This window comes from Candoia aspera, chromosome 4 (genome assembly GCF_035149785.1).
Source record: "Candoia aspera isolate rCanAsp1 chromosome 4, rCanAsp1.hap2, whole genome shotgun sequence".
In the NCBI taxonomy this organism is placed as follows: Eukaryota; Metazoa; Chordata; class Lepidosauria; order Squamata; family Boidae; genus Candoia; species Candoia aspera.
The window spans coordinates 95,060,454-95,078,897 of NC_086156.1; the positions used below are offsets into that span (position 1 = coordinate 95,060,454).

At 36.0% G+C, this 18,444-nt stretch overlaps 1 protein-coding gene across 1 annotated transcript; it reads left to right on the forward strand.

Moving 5' to 3' along the window:
• The first annotated feature begins 1,610 nt into the window (after positions 1–1,610).
• LOC134496713 (vomeronasal type-2 receptor 26-like) lies at positions 1,611–18,348 on the forward strand. The gene is made up of 6 exons (XM_063302422.1): positions 1,611–1,768; positions 3,082–3,370; positions 4,483–5,328; positions 13,238–13,462; positions 16,717–16,843; positions 17,447–18,348. Exons 1-6 carry the CDS (start codon positions 1,611–1,613, stop codon positions 18,346–18,348), a joined length of 2,547 nt encoding a protein of 848 aa, XP_063158492.1.
• Positions 18,349–18,444: the final 96 nt, after the last annotated feature.

The following is an 18,444-nucleotide window of genomic DNA, read 5'->3' on the forward strand; positions in this document are numbered from 1 at the left end:
GGCCATTGAGATTTCTAGTACCATCCATAGAGATTTGAGAGATTCCACCAGCTAGATCAGGCTGAAACACAGTCAAGCTGGTAAAGGCAGCAGAGGCCAGTATTGGCACACTCATAGGCAGAAGGTTGGCACTAAAGAAGAAAGTGCTAATCAATCTGGCTGATAGATTACATCAGGTAGAGCAGTTGGGCCTGCTGGGGAGAGAAAAGCAGCAGAGGCCATCATGGGACTGCTATAAATTGGAGGCTGGCAAGGTGGGAGAAAATGCCAGTCAATCCATTGGGTGATCATGTCAGCATATTGGAAGTAGAGGTTGAGGCAGAGCAGAAGACATGGCCAGAAGTCCCTGGCTCCAAGAAAGATCACTGAGGAACTGAGCCTCCTCTCCAGGCTTCGGCAACCGAGGGCAAGAGGAAGAAGCAAGGAGGGCCACTTTCCTCAGCAGCAGTCAGCTTGAACCTTACTACAGGGAGGACAAGTGGATATAGAGACAAGAGCTGATTCTGGTGGTGTAGGTGGTGGGCAGCAACTCTTCCCCCATAGGTTTCCTGCTTCCTACCATGCTGCTTCTTTCCTGCAGTTCTTCTTTGAGACACACAAATCAGGTGTGCTGAAGGCATGGAAAAAAAGTGTAAAATAGCCTGGGGCTTTTGGGTTTCAAGGCAGGGATCTCCCTTGCCCTTATTAGATGCACACCTTGAGTGGTGAGATAGGAGGGGCAGGAAAGGCTTTCAAATGGAGGCACCAAAGTCAGACTACTTACTGGGAGACAATACACATTCTTTCATGCCTTGCTCAGCAGCATAGCTGACACCCTACACTGACCCTCTGCCCCCCAAAAATGTGCTCCACTCTCTGAGAAATATATGACTTGTTTTGAAACACACATGCACTGACAACAGAGGGCTGTCAATGTGGACCCTCCACATGCATGGCCTTTCCTCTGAAAGTTCCCTGATCCAGTTTGAGTGGACAGTCGCCTTTGGAACTTCTAGCTTCATGCTCACCATGTATATGCCTTTACAGATGAAACCACATTTACCAGCGCCCCTATTCCTTGATTATTTATTTATTTATTTATTTGGCTTTCTTCCACATTCTATAGATTTCTTTCACACTGGCTCCTTTCAAAATTGACATGTCCTTTGTTGTTCTATTAACCTGCTAGCAGAGATGTGTATGTCCAGGTAAGAAAACAGATTCCTCACATACCACAGAGGAATTGAAATCTAAAGATAGTTCTTCTCACCATCAATAATTATTAAAAATTACTGTGATTAATTCTGCCTGTTGTTAAAGCCTCTCTGGCAAAATTACACCCAGTAAGGACTGAGACCCTAGGAAGAATACAAATATTCCCTGGTTCTCCTCATGTATAGCTCAAGTCTTAGATCAGATGAAGTCCCGTCCATGTATTCCTGATAATTTTTATTCAAGGTTTTGTAGTAATTCTGAGTAGTGTGAGGGTGTTGTGGTACTGCAGATGATGCTACTTTAGTTCTGGAGACTCAAAACCTCCATCAGTCAAGCTCTGCTATAGAGGTAGATTTGTCACAATGACCTTGATTGTTTTACTCCTGCTTTTGTCTCACATAGTTTGGAAATGTGACATGAGAAACTGCATTATTGGTGACCCTCTCCCTATTCCTCACAACTATTTCCAATCTGGTGATCTCATCATTGGTGCCATTACGTCTCTTATGTTCATGCCTACAGAAATAGATAACTTCTTTGAAGATCCCCATCTTTCTTTTATTGGTGAAGCTGTGTAAGTATCCCCAGCCCCACTGCATGGAGTACAGGATTCCAGATTATATTTGGGATAACCCTACACAAAGCAACATTAGTTATAATGACAAAGGAATTTTCCAGTTCAAATATTTTAGCTCTGATTAATTTCTCTGAAGTTCTCAAGGGAATAACAGTTTAATTTACTTCAGTTTACTAATTGAAGATGAAGAGGTCCTGACAGTATGTCACAGAAATGCTACTATTGAACCAAGATTTTTCTGCATGATAAAAGAGAAAAACCATCTCAACGCAATTCATGTTTATAGAAGACGATTTCTAGGATGTATTGAAATTTTAGTATTTTTTTAGAGCTGTAAGAAAGATTTTCTTTTTACACTACTTCTTTTGCTTATAACATTCGTTTATTTTTCCTTAATAAATGAACTAATGCATTATTCTATGACTAAGTTAACTCATTAATAAAATACAGTACTGTTACCATGTTATGATTGTTCAGATTAGAAGGTCATTTTTAAATCTTTCTTATAAATTGAAGAGCATTTTAACATATTGAGATATTTCTAATTTTAGTTCAAATCCTTTGCAAGTTAAATCATATGCCACAGTAAGTTCATTCTCACAAGCATAAGATGTGAGGTTATATCAATTCAATAAATAAATAATAAATCACCCTAAAGTCGGATAAACAAAAGCTAATGTTTGCTTTTCTTCAGATATTGATTGATCAAACAGTAATGCTGTTCTTTATGTAATGGGTTTTACTGTGTTTCGTCCCTTTGGGGAGAGAAAATCTTACAAACCAGGCTGAAACCAACTTTCAGTCTGTTGGCATCAAAATACTGAAACAGGAGGGGATAACATGGCCCAATCGATTCATCCCCAGTTGAAACACTGATCCACTTTCACCTATCACAATCCCTGCAATCACAGAATCCTTTGCAAGATAGTGAGAAAATGACCTAAGCAAATAAGAAATGGACAATGCAGCCATCCAGGTTTGCTGCCTGATGTTCATGCAGACAGGCATATAATTTGTACTCCTTCAGTTTTAGTTCATGGCAGGCTTTCAATTTCATTTAGTTCATTTATTACAGCTAACAATTAAGAAAAAATAAAAAAAATCAAGAACACAGGAAAAATTAATGGACTATTCTACTGAGAATTAATTCTGGGTCACTCCATAATAACACGAATCAACTGATATATATTGAAATAGTATGACACATGGAATGTCGTTTTAATAACATCTCTAAATGGACCATACATTTGTTGAAATGTTTTCTGATAGGTGCAGGATGCTCCTTTTTACACATACAATTGTTATTGCAGAGTCCAGACAAAGTTTTATCAGCATATTTTGGCTTTGATATTTGCTGTGAAGGAGGTCAATGAAAACCCGCAGATCTTGCCCAACGTCACCTTGGGCTTCAGTATTTTTGACAGCTATGATAGAAGAAGGACTTATCATGCCACAATGGAACTTTTTTCACCTCTGAAGAGAATGATCCCCAATTACAAATGTGGCATCCAGAACAACCTGGTGTCAGGCATTGGCGCTCTTTATTCTGAAACCTCCATTGACATGGCAGATATCTTGAGAATCCACAAACTTCCACAGGTAGGATTTATGGTGAGCTGTGAGATCTTATGAATCATCCAGATTTTTCTGAACTTTCTACATCTGTGTAAGTATTAAACATGCTTGTGTGTGCTTGACATATACTTAGGTTACAGTCATTAACACAGCATATAAAGAAAGCCAATGTATTAAAGCCTGAGGCAATGTGGAAAATGCATTTGGTTTTATAGACAGATTGTAAGGCTTTTATGAAAGGGACGTGATGTTTAGAAGAGTGCCCCAATGAAATTAGACAAAAGGAGTGTTGCTTAATAACTAGAGATTATATGGAAACCCCCAATTGTTTTGAACTGGAACAAATTGTAGTGTTTTGAATCAACAGAAGACTCTAAATCCAATTCATAGAAACATGATGTTCAACTATGGAGAGCTAGAAAATTATCTTCTGACTCAGTAAGCTTTTCCATGCAAGGTTTCTCACTTTCCTTTTTCCAAGTTATGTGAATGAGATCTGTCCTTGAAGATGATTTTCAATTGAAAGCAACTTAAATTTTAATCTATCATTTTTCTTTAGAAAAAAAAAAATGTTCTCCCATTGATCAAGCATAATATTAATATACCGTAACTTATATAAACTATAGGGTAGTGAATCAACAGGAGATGATTACAAATCATTTTTTTTTTAAATGATATTCAAATAAGAGCTAGAAAGTAATCCTCTGACTCAGTAAACTGTATTATACAAGGCTTCTCATTATCCTTTCTCCAAGATAGGTAACTGAGAGCTGGACTTGAAGTTGATTTTCAATTGTGAGCAAGTTAAATTTTAATCAATCAATCTATCTATCTATAAATAAATACATCAATCAAGACCTGTATTTCAAGAAATTCATGGAAAACCTTATTCTGATAATGCCAAAGCATCTAATTTGAAATGGAAGCACATCACTGAAATACTATTGTCTGATGAATAGAAAACAACATTTTTGCTCTTATAAGGCTGCTAAATTAAGTTCTGACACAAATTGAAATTTGCTAAATGCTTGAAAATGACCTCCAAATTTAGAATTTTGGTACACCTGCTATTTTAGCAAATATTTCTTCATTTCTTTCCCTGCTCTAAGCTCCTATTGATTTTCTTATTCCTGTAGATTATATATGGGTCACATCCAGAGATGCAGGATCAAAGTGAATCCTTTTCCTTCTACCAGATGGTCCCAGATGAAAATGTTCAGTACCAAGGACTTCTTCAGTTGTTTCTGCTCTTCAAGTGGACCTGGATTGGGATCCTTGTGAGGGAAGATGATGGCGGAAGATTTGCGAGGATGGCCTTTTCAACTTTTCCTCTTCATGGCATTTGCATTGCCTTTTTAAAAAGAATCAAACCATTTTACTTCAGTAGTTTATTCAAGGATCTGGAGTGGCTAGTAGAAACTTTTTATGTCTTTATGAACAGCAAAGCGAATGCAGTAATTGTCTATGAAAGAACTCTTCTGCATTTGAGGTTGTTGCTATACCTTCCTAAAATTGAACCAATGTCCATGGAGCCCAGAGGTAAAGTGTGGGTCATGCCCTCCCAAATGGATCTTGCATCAGTGTTTTACCAAAGGAGCTGGGATATTCAAGACATCCATGGTGCCCTGTCCTTTTCAGCTTACAGCAGTGAAGTTCCAGGATTTCAGCAATTTGTTCAGGCAAGGGACCATTTCTTATCAAAAGAAGATGGTTTTATCAAAGATGTATGGGCACATGCATTTGACTGTGCATTTCCCAGTCCCTTGGTGAATGAGAAAGATAGTGGCATCTGCACTATGAGGGAGAAACTGGAGAACCTTCCTGGGGCTTTTTTTGAAATGAGCATGACTGGCGATAGTTACAATATCTACAATGCAGTGCACATTGTAGCTCATGCTTTACATGCCATGCAGATGGAACAGAAACACAATGGAATGCCAAATGCAGGGAAACTGAATATCCAGGTGCAACAGCCATGGCAGGTACTGAACATTTTTGCTTTTTTTCCCCTTTCTCTACACACAAGCCTGCATGCAGAGACAATCTACTATTTTTTTTAATACAAATCACAGTAAACGAAAGAAAAGGAAGGATCAGATAGACACAAAGGAGGTATATGGGTAAATCTAGTTTGCACCAACTTATCAATCCGCAACTTCCTAACCCTCCGAGCTTCCACCCATGCCCATGCACTGCTTAGAGTATTGCTCATTGTTCTTCAACTCTCCTTAGCTCTCTCTTTTTAAGGATCTCATCAAATCTCTCCATGAAGTTCTCAGCCTTCCCCTTCCTCTCATTCCATTCACTCTTCCTTAATAAATATGTTCTGTCATTCAATTCTCATTTATGCTCAGTCTGTCAAATCATCTCAATTTTCTTCATTTCTCGTGGTATTTAATGCATATTCATTCAGCACCTTTCATCCATGACTCTCTCTTGCCTTTCATCGTACACACTCAACTGTCCTCTCCATGGAACAAGAAAAGGTGCTCTTATACAAAGACGTTCTTTTTCCTTTCAACAACTTTTCCGATTACATGTAGCCCACTACTTTCCTAGCAGTATTTTACTTCCTTAATTTTTCATCTCTCATATTTAGTACACGTTACTAAATTCATCTATCTGCTCTAGTTATTCACCATTTGTATATGACTTGTAACTGTTCACTCCAGTCAAACAGAAGTACCTTGGCCTTTGTGATTCTAATTTTCAGATTCATATTTGCTTTGCATCATTCCATCTGGCCAATATTCTCTGCAAATAATTTGGCTTCTCAGCCAAAGCCACAGCATTGTGTTCATTCCTTATTTATTTATTTTTTTCTCCTAACACATGATCACATCAAAGGTAAGTTAATTTGTTTTGCTGGACGGATATGGCAGGAAGTGACTGATAAGTAAAATTATGTAATTTTAGCCGAGGGGTGGAAACAGCAAGAACAAACAGAAGATACATTGATAGCCTTTTTCTGTCATGGGAACTACAATCCAGACAGTGGAGGTAGACATTGTGGGGTCTATCCAGCCCAAGACATCTTGTGGGAAACAGGATACACTTACTGTTTTGGACTATGCCACTATCTGTCCTATGGAAGTAAGCAATAATCCCTGGTGGTCTAAAGCAGCTAAGTCAGGACTTAAGCAATCTTTTTGTGGGGATAGGTTCATGGATTGAGATCCTGATTTAGCAACTACTGTACATTCTACTCAGGAATGATGGAGAAATTATGGGCTATTCATGATATGGAACATCTTACTTCCATCCCCTACCTTAATGATCTTTTTCTTAAAAAAAACTTTAATAAAGTTTAAAAATATAGATAAAATAGAAAAATATATACAGAAAGTTTGTAGAAAGACTAAAAGAAAAAAGACAAATTAAAACGTGCAGAGATAGAAAGAAATACAAAAGAAGTGAGTACTGACCTTATCCAGCATGGATACAAATACCTCTTACTCTAATTCTAACCATAATAAACATTATTTCTACAAACTATAACAACATAATCTTCAAAATCCAAAATCAAAACTACATTTTTTCTGCTACAAGGAAAAAGTCCCAAAATGGTTTCCATGTAAAAACAAATCCAGACAAATTATTTTCTCTAGCCAATGCTGTCAGTTTCACAATCTCTGCCAATTCTATTAGTTTCACCATCCATTCTTCCACTGTGGGGATTTGTGAATCCTTCCACCTTTGTGTATACAAAAGTCTTGCTGCCATTATCAAATACAAAATCAAAGTCCCAAATTTTATTTCAAATTGTTTATCCATCAAGCCCAAAAGAATAACTTCTGGTTTCAATTGTACATTCATCTTAAGAATCTTTTGAATTATAATACATATCTGATCCCAATATTTCTTCACTATCTTACAGGTCCAAGAAAGTTATCTTCACCTTGGGAACATTTCCAATATATATCTGATACCCCTTTATACATCCAAATAAATTGAAGATCCTGCTACATCCCAGGATCTGTCATTATCTTCTGGAAGTGTTGGTTCCAGCTTCTTATTTATCATATATCACAATTTTGAAATTTTGTAAAGCTTTCACTTTAGCCAGGCTGGACACACTGCCCTCAGCAGTCCTTTTTGGACATTTTAAGGGTATTCCTATGCACCTTCGGTTATGTCCATGTGGTGACAGCTCAACAGAAACCCTAAGCCATATGTTGGTATACTGTTCCCAATATAAGTACTCTAGACAGATCCTTATATATATCCATTATTGAAGAAATTTCCAGACAGGGAGAGTGATTTCTTTCTAATGCTACTTCTTTTGGACAAGGACATAAAAATATTCTCCCAGGTTGCCCAGTTTTGTGCTACCATCTGCACAATATGCTGCACCATCACTTAGATTTAGAATTTCTTAACATAGTATTTTATTTCAATTTATTTTAGTATTCTCATTCTTAATTAATTTTGGATCATAATATTACAAGAGTAATTGCTTTTGTGTTATATATATATATATATATATGTATGTATGTATGTATGTATGTATGTATGTAAGGTTTCCCTTGACGTAAAGTCCAGTCGTGTCCGACTCTAGGGGGCGGTGCTCATCTCCGTTTCTAAGCCTTGGAGCCGGCGTTGTCCCTAAGGACCCGTCCGTGGTCATGTGGCCGGCATGACTCACGGAACGCCGTTACCTTCCCGCCGAAGCGGTACCAATTGATCTACTCACATTTGCATGTTTTCGAACTGCTTGGTGTGCAGGAGCTGGGACGAGCAACGGGAGCTCACCCCGCCGCGCGGTTTCGAACCGCCGACCTTCCGATCGGCAGCTCAGCGGTTTAACCCGCAGCGCCACCGCGTCCCATGTATGTATGTATGTATTAATGTAAGATTGTTGCTATTGTATTGTTTTATTGTGTCTGACCTTAGGGCTATAATAAACATGAAGCTGAACCCTTTATACATCTTCAACAACTTATTGGGTATTAAATACCAATGGTAAGTCATCTTATACAGTTTCTCTATCAAATTGTAATTCAATGTAAATTTCACAAATACAAACCTTTGTGCCACATATTCTCCCATTGATCAAGCATGATATTATATGCAAAGTTTTTTGCCCATTTGATCCTACATTCTTTAACATATTCGCCCTCCAAGTTTACTTGCAATAATATTTTATACATCTTAGTGATAACATACTCATCATTAGTACATAAATTCAATTCTAACTGGGTTTTTTCATTAACAAAATTATAAGTCTTCTCATCCAAGGTAAATTGTTCAGGGAATTGTGCAAAAGTAAACCAATGACAAGTGTGACCTTCCATTTCTAACTGTTCTCTTGTTTTTAGCTTAGGCTCTCCTTCCACAAAGGTTAGTAGTTCAGCATACAACAGCCAAGATGTTTCACAATCATCTCTCTTCTAAAAAAAAAAACTGCTTGTGGTGGTAATCACAAAGGTACATTAGGAGACACCCTTGTTTTATATTTACTCCAAACTTTTAATATGGCAAGTCTAACAAAATGATTTTTAAAATCCATATTAACTTTAACTTTATCATATCATAAAGCCATGCCACCCAAATCTCAAATCATGCCCCTCCAATTCCAATTGTTTCTTATTCCTCAAGGTCACCCACTCCTTCATACAAAGCAAACAACAAGCACCAAAGTACAATTTCAAATCAGGTAACCCTAACCCTCCCCATTCTTTAGCATCTTGTAACAATTTATATTTAATTCTTGGTTTTTTACCTTGCCATATAAATTTAGAAATACCTTTTTGCCATTGTTTAAATGGTACATCCATTTTCAAAACTGGTACTGACTGAAATATAAATAACATTCTAGGTAAAGCACTCATCTTAATCACTGAAATCCATCTCAACAATAATAGTTGCAGTTTATCCCATCTTGATAAGTTTTTTTTACATAATTCCACACCTTAACATAATTGTTCTCAATCAACATACATTTCATATTTGATAATGTAACTTCCAAGTATTTTACCTTTTTTTCAATCTTAAAAGCAGTCTTGTTCATCAATGTCTCTTGGTATTGAAGGGTCATATTTTTAACCAAACACTGTATTTTTTTTTTCCTTATTTAGTTTAAAGCAAGCCAGTGCCCCCAAATCTTTCATTTTTTTCATCAAATGTTCAATATCATTCAAGGGGTATTGTAGCATCAAAACTAAATCATCAGCAAAAGCCCTGAATTTAAAAGCTTCCTTTTTGATCTTCAGACCCTTCACATTTTCATCTTAATCTAATATCTCAATTTAACACTTTCAAAACTAGAATAAAAAAGTAAAGGGGACAAGGGGCAGCCTTGTCTTATCCTTTTCTGTATCTCACATGTATGGTTAAGTCACCATTAACAATAATACATGCTTTTTGAGGTATGTATCTCAACTTAATTAAAATTTTATATCAACTTAAAGTTTTCTTCAAAGCTCATGTTTTCCAGAACTTTGAACATAAAGGACCAATTCAAGTTGTCAAAAGCTTTCTGCATCTTAAAAGGTCAACACTGCTTGATTTTCATTATGGTATTTTAAATATTCAATAATGTCCAATACTATTCTCACATTGTCTCTTAATTGTCGTTTAGGTAAAAAACCACATTGATAATCGTGAATAAAGTCTTGCAAAATCATCTTTAGTCTATCAGCCAATATTGACGTAAATATTTTATAATCATTGTTCAACAATGAAATTGGTCTATAGTTTTTAGTTAAAGTAAGATCTTGTCCTACCTTTGGTAACAATATTGGACTCTTTCCATTTGTATGGCACTGCAGATCCCTGCAATATTGACTTCATCATCCTTTGAAGAGGTTGAATAAGTTGCTCCTTAAAACATGTGTAATACAGGATTGACATCCCATCTGACCGTGGTGCTTTCCCTGGTTTAATCTTTATTATATTCAACTATTTCAAAAGTTGGTATAGGGCTATTCATAATTCATCTCTGTGACTGTGAGAGTTTTGGTAACTTTTTTCCCCCCAAATATCCATACATCTTTTCCAAAGAAACCTCTTGTTTTTTATACAAATTTGAGTAAAAGTCATGAAAGGATTTTTTAAATTATTTCATTATCTATTAAAGCAATCTTGCCTTCTTGAATCTTTCATAGCATTTTATTTTCTCTCTCTCTCCTTAATTTATTGGCTAGCTATCTCCCTGGCTTATTTGCAAATTTGAAGTGTCTCTTCTGGACAGTTCAAATTGGTCTCTATTCCTCTTACAGTTAATATAGATAGTCATTGATGCAAAAGTTTAAGCTGATACAAAATATGGGCTTTTTGTATAACTCAGTCTCCTCCTTTATTTAATTTGGTCCAATATGGTCTGCTCTTTTTCTTGAGATTTCTTAAGTCATGGTTATATTGAATAAAATATCCCAGGCTTTAAATCATTTCCCTTATCCAAATTAATGTCATAATGTTCATTTAATCTCCTTTACCATCTTCCACCACCTTTTCTTTTTGTAACAATGCTTCACTTAGTCTCCATCTAAAGGTGGAAGGATTTGTTTTAATTACTAAACTGACTGGATTATGATCTGAAAATGTCTTGGGTAAAATGTTATAAGCATCTTATTAGCCAATTTTTTTGAAACCCATATTGTATCAATTCCTGAAAAGGATTTGTGCCTTTCAGAAAAAAGGTATATTCTCTTAAGATTCCATTTTTCTGTCTCCAAGAGTCCACCAGAGCCAAATTGTCATAAAAAAAAAAAAAAAAAGGACTTTGGTAGTTTTCCTTGTTTAAGTTTAATTACTTTACTTGAGATTCTGTCAATTAATGGGGAAACTACTCCATTCTAGTCTCCCAGCAGGAAAAACAAAACAAAACAAAAAAACAATTCTGATATGAACAAATGTGACCGTTGATCCATAAGATGTCTAAAAATTTCTCTTTGTCCTAGTGTGGGACTTATACTCCAAGAATTATAGATTTAAATCCCTGCATCTCTACTTCAACTGCCATATATCTACCATGTTCATCAAAAATTAAACACCTTTGTTTCAATTGTGGTTTAACATATAAAACAAGTCCATTAATCTTTTTCAAACCTGTAGAAATAAATTCTTCCCCCAAAAAATTTGTCAAATATTTAACACCTTTTTTTCTTATATGAATTTCCTGTAGACATATCACAATTTAACTTTCTCAAATAATGAAAGATCTTTCTTTTTTGAGAAACATTAGCTTGATTTATATTCCAAGTAACATATTTATACTCAATTTCTAGGCAAAATGTCCATCAAAGTCCTTAGATGTGGTTCCCATCTCCGCATCCTGTTCAGTATCCTCTAAATGTTGGTGATCTTGTAAAGCTTATTCTTTATCTTCCACAGAGCGCTGCTCCAAGTTTACCCCATATTTGGCAAGAAAATCCTTAGTCTTTGGAACTGAAGTTCATCTAAATCTCTGTTGCTGATAAGTAAAAATTATACTTTCCAACTTATTCCAAAGAAATATAATCTTGTTCTGCTTCAAAACATCTGTAAAAATGAATATTCTTTACTTTTTCTTAAAATTAACAGGAATTTCTTTTTAAAACAATTATATCCACATCGTCAATTCTTAATTTTGTATCAAAGTAACTTCGTAGAACTTGATCCCTTGTTCTTTTCCTGGAAAAATGAACCAGAATATCTCTTGCTTTCTTATTCATTGTGGCATACCTTGAGTTAATACAAAGGATTTTATGCAACTCTTCATCCATCCTGTCTTCCTCCCATTTTAGTGACTTTGCTAGTGCTTGGGAAATCTTTTCCCTTATATCCTTATCCCTGTTTTCTGGGATCCCTTGCAGTCTCAAACAAAATTCCTTTTCTCTAACCTCAAGCAATGCAATTTTGTCCAGTTCTCTTTCTCTGTCCAAGTCTCTAGAATCCATCTAATTTTATAAAACTTCAACTCTGTCAGTTAGCTGTTTAATGTCTCCAGCAGTCTTTTCCAGTTTATCATCAAACCATTTCTGCAATTCCAGAAATTTATTTTCAATAGACTGGGTAACTTTATCAGTCAGCTCCTCAAAGATGGCTCTGAAAAAGCCCATATGCCTTGAGCCTCTTGGCTGCACTCTTCCCAATGGTCAATGGCTCCCTTTAGTGTCATAAAATACAAAATAAAAGTGGGAGATCACTTGAAAATAAAAGTCAGAACAAACCTCCAGGAAGGGGAGGAAAACCTCTCCAATTACTGTTTTTTATATATATTTTCCAGTCCACACAAAGGAAAATTTTAGCAACAAACCACTTTCTCACAGAAATATCAGTATGACAAGATCCAGCTCAACCAAAGCAGATTCATCAAAAAGCAAAACAACAACAACAACAACAGATTCTTCCAAGGAATTCAAGTATATGTGTTGAATTAAAAAAATAAAAATAAAGATTGAAAAAAACACCTTAACCACCTCATACATTTTAGAAAACAAGTGCAATACTACATACTCTGGATTCAACTTTGTTGCTTTTTCTTCACATTTTCAAATAATATTGACTATTGATAGTAATATCTGCTAGATAAGAAATGTGTCTCCCCACATAGACAGCAAACTTATACTCTTTTTTTTTTCAGCTGATCAACTCAGTTGGTTTTATACTTGGGGTTTATAGTTGGACAACATGTTTTTAATCATTAGAACATTGTGAACCATGTTGAAATAATTGTTATCATTTTAAATTAAAATGGCATATAAAGAAGGTGTTGCTTCTATGGGACAATGAGGAGCATGGAACTTTTTCAGCCCGTACTGGAGTCACATAATGGGTCTGAAGGGATGAACCAAATTCTGAGAGCAAGTCGAGCATCTGCACACAATGCTGCAGCAGTTGATGTGAAAATAGTGTATTTATTACTGATTCTGTTTTCTTACCAACATTTGTGTATGCATTTTTACTCAGCTCCACCGGTTTCTGAAAAGGATCTCATTTAATAACAGTGCTGGGGATAGGATTCTGTTTGATCAGAGGAGGGAATTGATAGTTGGATTTGATATTATAAACTGGGTCACATTCCCAAACCAATCCTTCCATCGAGTGAAAGTTGGGAAACTGGATCCCTGGGTTGAAGAGGAAAAGTTCACCGTCCATGAGGAAGCCATCACCTGGCCCAGGACTTTCAACCAAGTAGGTTTTGCATTATTTTGCTTGAATTATAGGGAAGATATACAAAAAAAATAGCTCTATATCATTTAACATAGAAAAAATATTATAGACATATTTTTTACAAATAAAACTGAGTTTTAGTTGTGACACAGGTTATTTGAAATACCCTTCAGAGAGGGTTTTTTAAGGAATAAAACATATTGATGTTCAGAAAAATGTTAAGAAGCAAATAACTTTTACTAATTTATTTGAAAAACAATTAAAAGTTTAAAATAAAATATAACAAGAATTTAAAAAGTAGTGGGCAGGCTGACAAAATGAATTGGTCCAAATTCAATGTTAATCATGCTTGATGAAGCCTCTAGTAATATTAGAAGCAGGGGGAAAATATAAATGAAGATTTTTAAACCAGTCATGCTAAAAAAAAGCATTGGTAATGAACTGAATACAATATGTTATTCTAATCATTCTGCTTCAGTAATTAAAAATGAGATTATTTCTTCTATAATTAAGAAAATACATGGAACTGTAGTATTTTCCTGCAATGTCCGCAAGAGTTGTGGTTTCTGTCTACGGATATTGGGATGAGAGATGAACCCAGTGGCTGCTCCCATAAGGGTGCAACCAGATTTGGATTTCTCTTTCCACTATTTAACTTTGACATGAGGTTGGTTGGATGGAAGCATCATCATGTCATGAGAACCAGGTGTTCAGAAGCCTTACTGTAGTTTCTGGCTGTTGCTCTTGAAGGCAGATTGTCTTGCAATAAATTTCCATGCATTAATAATAACACCCTGTAATACCTCCACATTGTAATCTGGCAGGAGAGGACAGTCCTGACCTGAATGGGGAAGCAGGGAGATGTTCCCTCTGAAAATGTGCCCATCCAGGTTTTGTGTTTGGCATTGGAGCAGGGGAGGAAGAACCTGTAATGTGGGAAACTCTGTTGGAGACCAGAGACACTGTTTCATAAGTAATTGGTGTACATTAGAACCCAGGAGGAGATAAGGTTTGGATCCCAGTGTGCTGTTCTTTCTAATAGGGATGATAGATACTTAAGCCTAATGGATACCTATAATTGGCAATTAAACAGAATATGAGAAATATTTTCAATGGTTGGAGAACCGCATATGCAGGTCCTCTCATGATATGGCAAGACATGGAAGTGCCCATATTTGGCCATGGAATCCAGCAACTCAAATCTAGCTCTAGAATAGGCCCTTCTTAAAAATTGTGACAGGCTCATTGATAGATATTTTTCGGGTTGAAAAGTAATTTTATTCTTAGCCAACCACCTTAAAGATCTATTTTTAGTTAATAATTCCATGTCAGTTTGCGCATTAATATCCAGGATTCACTGTTTAAAAATTTCCCTTGTCTGGGAGACCATTGAGAGGAAATACTGATTGGAAAATCCATGTCTTGAAGTAACTTCAAAAAGTTGGCTGACCCAAGAATTGGGCTGTGCCATATTTACAGTACCTGTTCTGTTAAGCATATTTTGGAAAGTCGATAAGAATCCATTGATTGAATCCTCAGCCAGTAGGTAAAAACTTTAATCATTAAATGGCTATGTAAGGAATTGATACCTAATTCCACTCTGACTGCAGGGGCAGACATATTCTTATCAGTTCCCAATAAGCATCTTTAAAAGTGGGTCTGGATTTGTTCAAGCTTTATTTAAATCCCACAATTCTGCACCATAGGTCAGCATTTGAACTATTTTGGCCCCAAACCCTTTCAATATAGGGCTCAGATTGCCTGCATAATGGTAGTTAAATAGTTTATATGATCTTTTGCTACTTGCCATGGCTCTTGCCAAGCTTTTTTGAAATGATTTAACCTCAGGCCTGTGCTGGTAAAAAACACTCCTAGATAATTGAAAAAAAATCACTTGTTCAATAGACTCCTCAATTATCCGCCAGTTATATTTCACACTTTTTCTGCTGAATACCATCACTTTGGATTTGCTTGTATTGATGTTTAGAAAATTGAGAGCATAGTAGTTATTCAGTTTTTGCTGCAGTCTTCTCAGGCCTATTTGGGAATGTGCCATTAGAACCATGTCTTCAGCATATAGCAGAATATTAATAAATTTATGAAGGATCCTTGGCATATGAGTGCCTACATCATACAGGAATCCAGTAAATCATTGACATACAGGTTAAAAAGCATTGGGGCTAGTATACAACCCTGTCTGATGCCACTGAAGGTGGGTATACTCTTAGTTAGAGAGCCATTTATACCTGTACAAACTTTCAGATGTGTGTCTGAATAGAGGGCCTTAACCAAATGTAAGAGTCTGGCTTCCATATTTAAGCTGGACAATTTCATCCACAGAATATTGCTATTGATCAAATCAAAAGCCAGACTAAGATCTCTAAATGTGGTAAACAGTGTCTTGCCATTTGTTAGTTGCTTTGATAGAAGATGATACAAAGTAAAACAATTGTCTCTTGTGAAGTGCTCTGGTCTACATCCAGCCTGTTCCTCCACTAAAAGATTATTTTCTATAACCCAGTCTTCTATTTTGCTGAACAGGTGCTCTGCATACATTGTAGCCACAATTCCAATAAGGCTTAATGGTCTATAACTAATTGGGGTATCCCGTAAGGGATATATCTGATTACTGACTCCTTGTATTATCAATATTTATTATTGTATTTTCTTTTATTTATTTTCTTTTTGGTATTAGACTCTGTATAGTATTTTCTTTTTTTATTTTATTAATAAGGTCACAGGACTAATCAATTAATAAACAACAACTACTACTACTAGTACTAGCACTACTACTGAGTAATTGGTGTGATGCATTGTTTCTGCAGTTGGGCTCATGGGACAAGATGCCACTGCGCTTTCTTATAAATTTGTGATCTCTTTTGAGGATGCCATCTTTTACCCCTATCATATTCACCTGTATGCCACCCTCTTGTAAATGCATTCATTATATCCCAGACCACTGCATTAAATTCTGTATTTTAAAATAAGCCTGAAAAATATGTTAATTTCTCTTTAATTATATTTAAAATGTTTAATTATATTTAAAATGTCTGTATTATTCACAGCAAGAGATGAAGTGCTTGGAAATAATATTTCAGTTATCATGAGTCCCACTGAATTAATTTCAGCATGGTCTGAGACTAAAATAGAATTTAATAAAATAGAATAGCATCCTTAATTTGCTGAATATCAATCAATCATGATTTTTCAGCTTTTTTTTTTCAAACACCTGATTGAATGCTAACATTTTTCTTCTTGTTTCACTTCTTGGGCAGACCCTACCTATTTCAGTGTGTACTGAGAGCTGCATCCCAGGTAATTTCAAAAGAAAGCAGGAGGGGAAGCCATTTTGCTGTTATGACTGTCTTGCATGTCCCAAAGAGAAAATTTCAAGCCAGAATGGTAAGGAACATGTTGAACAGAGTAGATCTTAAGGTTGTAAATACACACCAGGATTTAGACTGGAGAACATAGGACATATCACTGTAGTACAGATTTACTTGTTTATTTGTCTATTTAGACTTTAGGATACCTCTTTCTATATATTAAAAAAACCTTTTTTTTCTTTAATTCAAGCAATTAATAGATTTGATCAAAAAAAACAAAAACACTTTTCCTTTCTCTTTTGCTCATTTTTAACTGTGCATCAAATTATCCACTTTAAGCACTGTTGTATTTATGAATATGAACATTCATTTGATTTTACCCTAAAAAGTCATTTTATCATTTCATTTCATTTATTTTTCATTCATTTATTTTTAGAAACTTATATGGCCAACTGTATTATACAAAATAAATAACTAGTTAGACATAATGTAAGGCACACATTAATAACCATGAAAAAATAGTTGAGAGAGAGAGAAACCTTTCTAACCTCAGCTTACTAAATCTTAAATGAAATAGTAGGAAGTGAGATGAATAGTAGCAGCATAGGATATCAAAGTACAAAGTAATGCAATGACTATAGAATATGAACATATAAAAAAATATGTGCTTATATTCTAGACATGCATGATTGTTCTGAGTGCCCAGAAGAGCAACATCCCAGCAAGGACCAAGATTCATGTCTTCCAAAGAAAATATATTTCTTAAACTATGAAGAACCAATGGGAATAAGTCTAGTCATTCTGGCACTTTTTCTCTCTCTCTGCACAGTAGTGGTGCTGGCAACATTTGTGAAGCATCACCATACCCCCATTGTCAAGGCCAATAACCGAAGCCTCAGCTACGTCCTACTCCTCTCCCTCCTCCTTTGCTTCCTGTGCTCACTGCAGTTCCTCGTTTCACCTGGCAATATAGTATGTCTCCTCCGACAAATCAGTTTTGGCATCATCTTCTCCGTGGCTGTGTCTTCTGTGCTGGCAAAAACCATCACTGTAGTTCTGGCTTTCATGGCCACCAAGCCAGGATCCAGGATGAGGAAATGGGTGGGAAGAGGACTGGCCACCTCCATTGTTCTTTCTTGTTCCCTGATTCAAGCAGGCATCTGCACAGTCTGGTTGTTCACATTTCCACCTTTCCCATATGTTGACACCTGTTCAGAAATTGAGGAAATCATCCTGCAGTGCAATGAAGGCTCAGCTACCATGTTCTACTGTGTCCTGGGCTACATGGGCGTTCTGGCAGCTGCCAGTTTCACAGTAGCATTTTTCTCCAGGAAGCTCCCCAGCAGTTTCAATGAGGCCAAATGTCTCACATTCAGCATGCTGATCTTCTGCAGTGTGTGGCTCTCCTTTGTTCCATCCTACCTGAGCACCAAAGGGAAATACATGGTGGCTGTGGAGGTGTTCTCCATTTTGGCCTCTAGTGCTGGGTTGCTGGGCTGCATATATTTCCCCAAATGTTACTTAATCCTTGTTAGGCCAGAGCTAAACAATAGAGAACAACTCATTAAGAGGAAAAATTAGTAATATACACAGAAAACTCCTCTTTTCATTATTTCTCTCTTTTAGTAATCCTTTTTAATTTCCATTATTTTCATCATTTATATTTATACAACTAGG

Bases quoted from the DNA above. Each gene is read 5' to 3' on its own strand.
- LOC134496713 (XM_063302422.1), top strand. From the start codon at position 1,611: ATGAGAAACTGCATTATTGGTGACCCTCTCCCTATTCCTCACAACTAT. The intron at 5,329-13,237 runs GTACTGAACATT...ATTTTTACTCAG, and splicing joins AGGTGCAACAGCCATGGCAG to CTCCACCGGTTTCTGAAAAG. The intron at 13,463-16,716 runs GTAGGTTTTGCA...CTTCTTGGGCAG, and splicing joins GGCCCAGGACTTTCAACCAA to ACCCTACCTATTTCAGTGTG.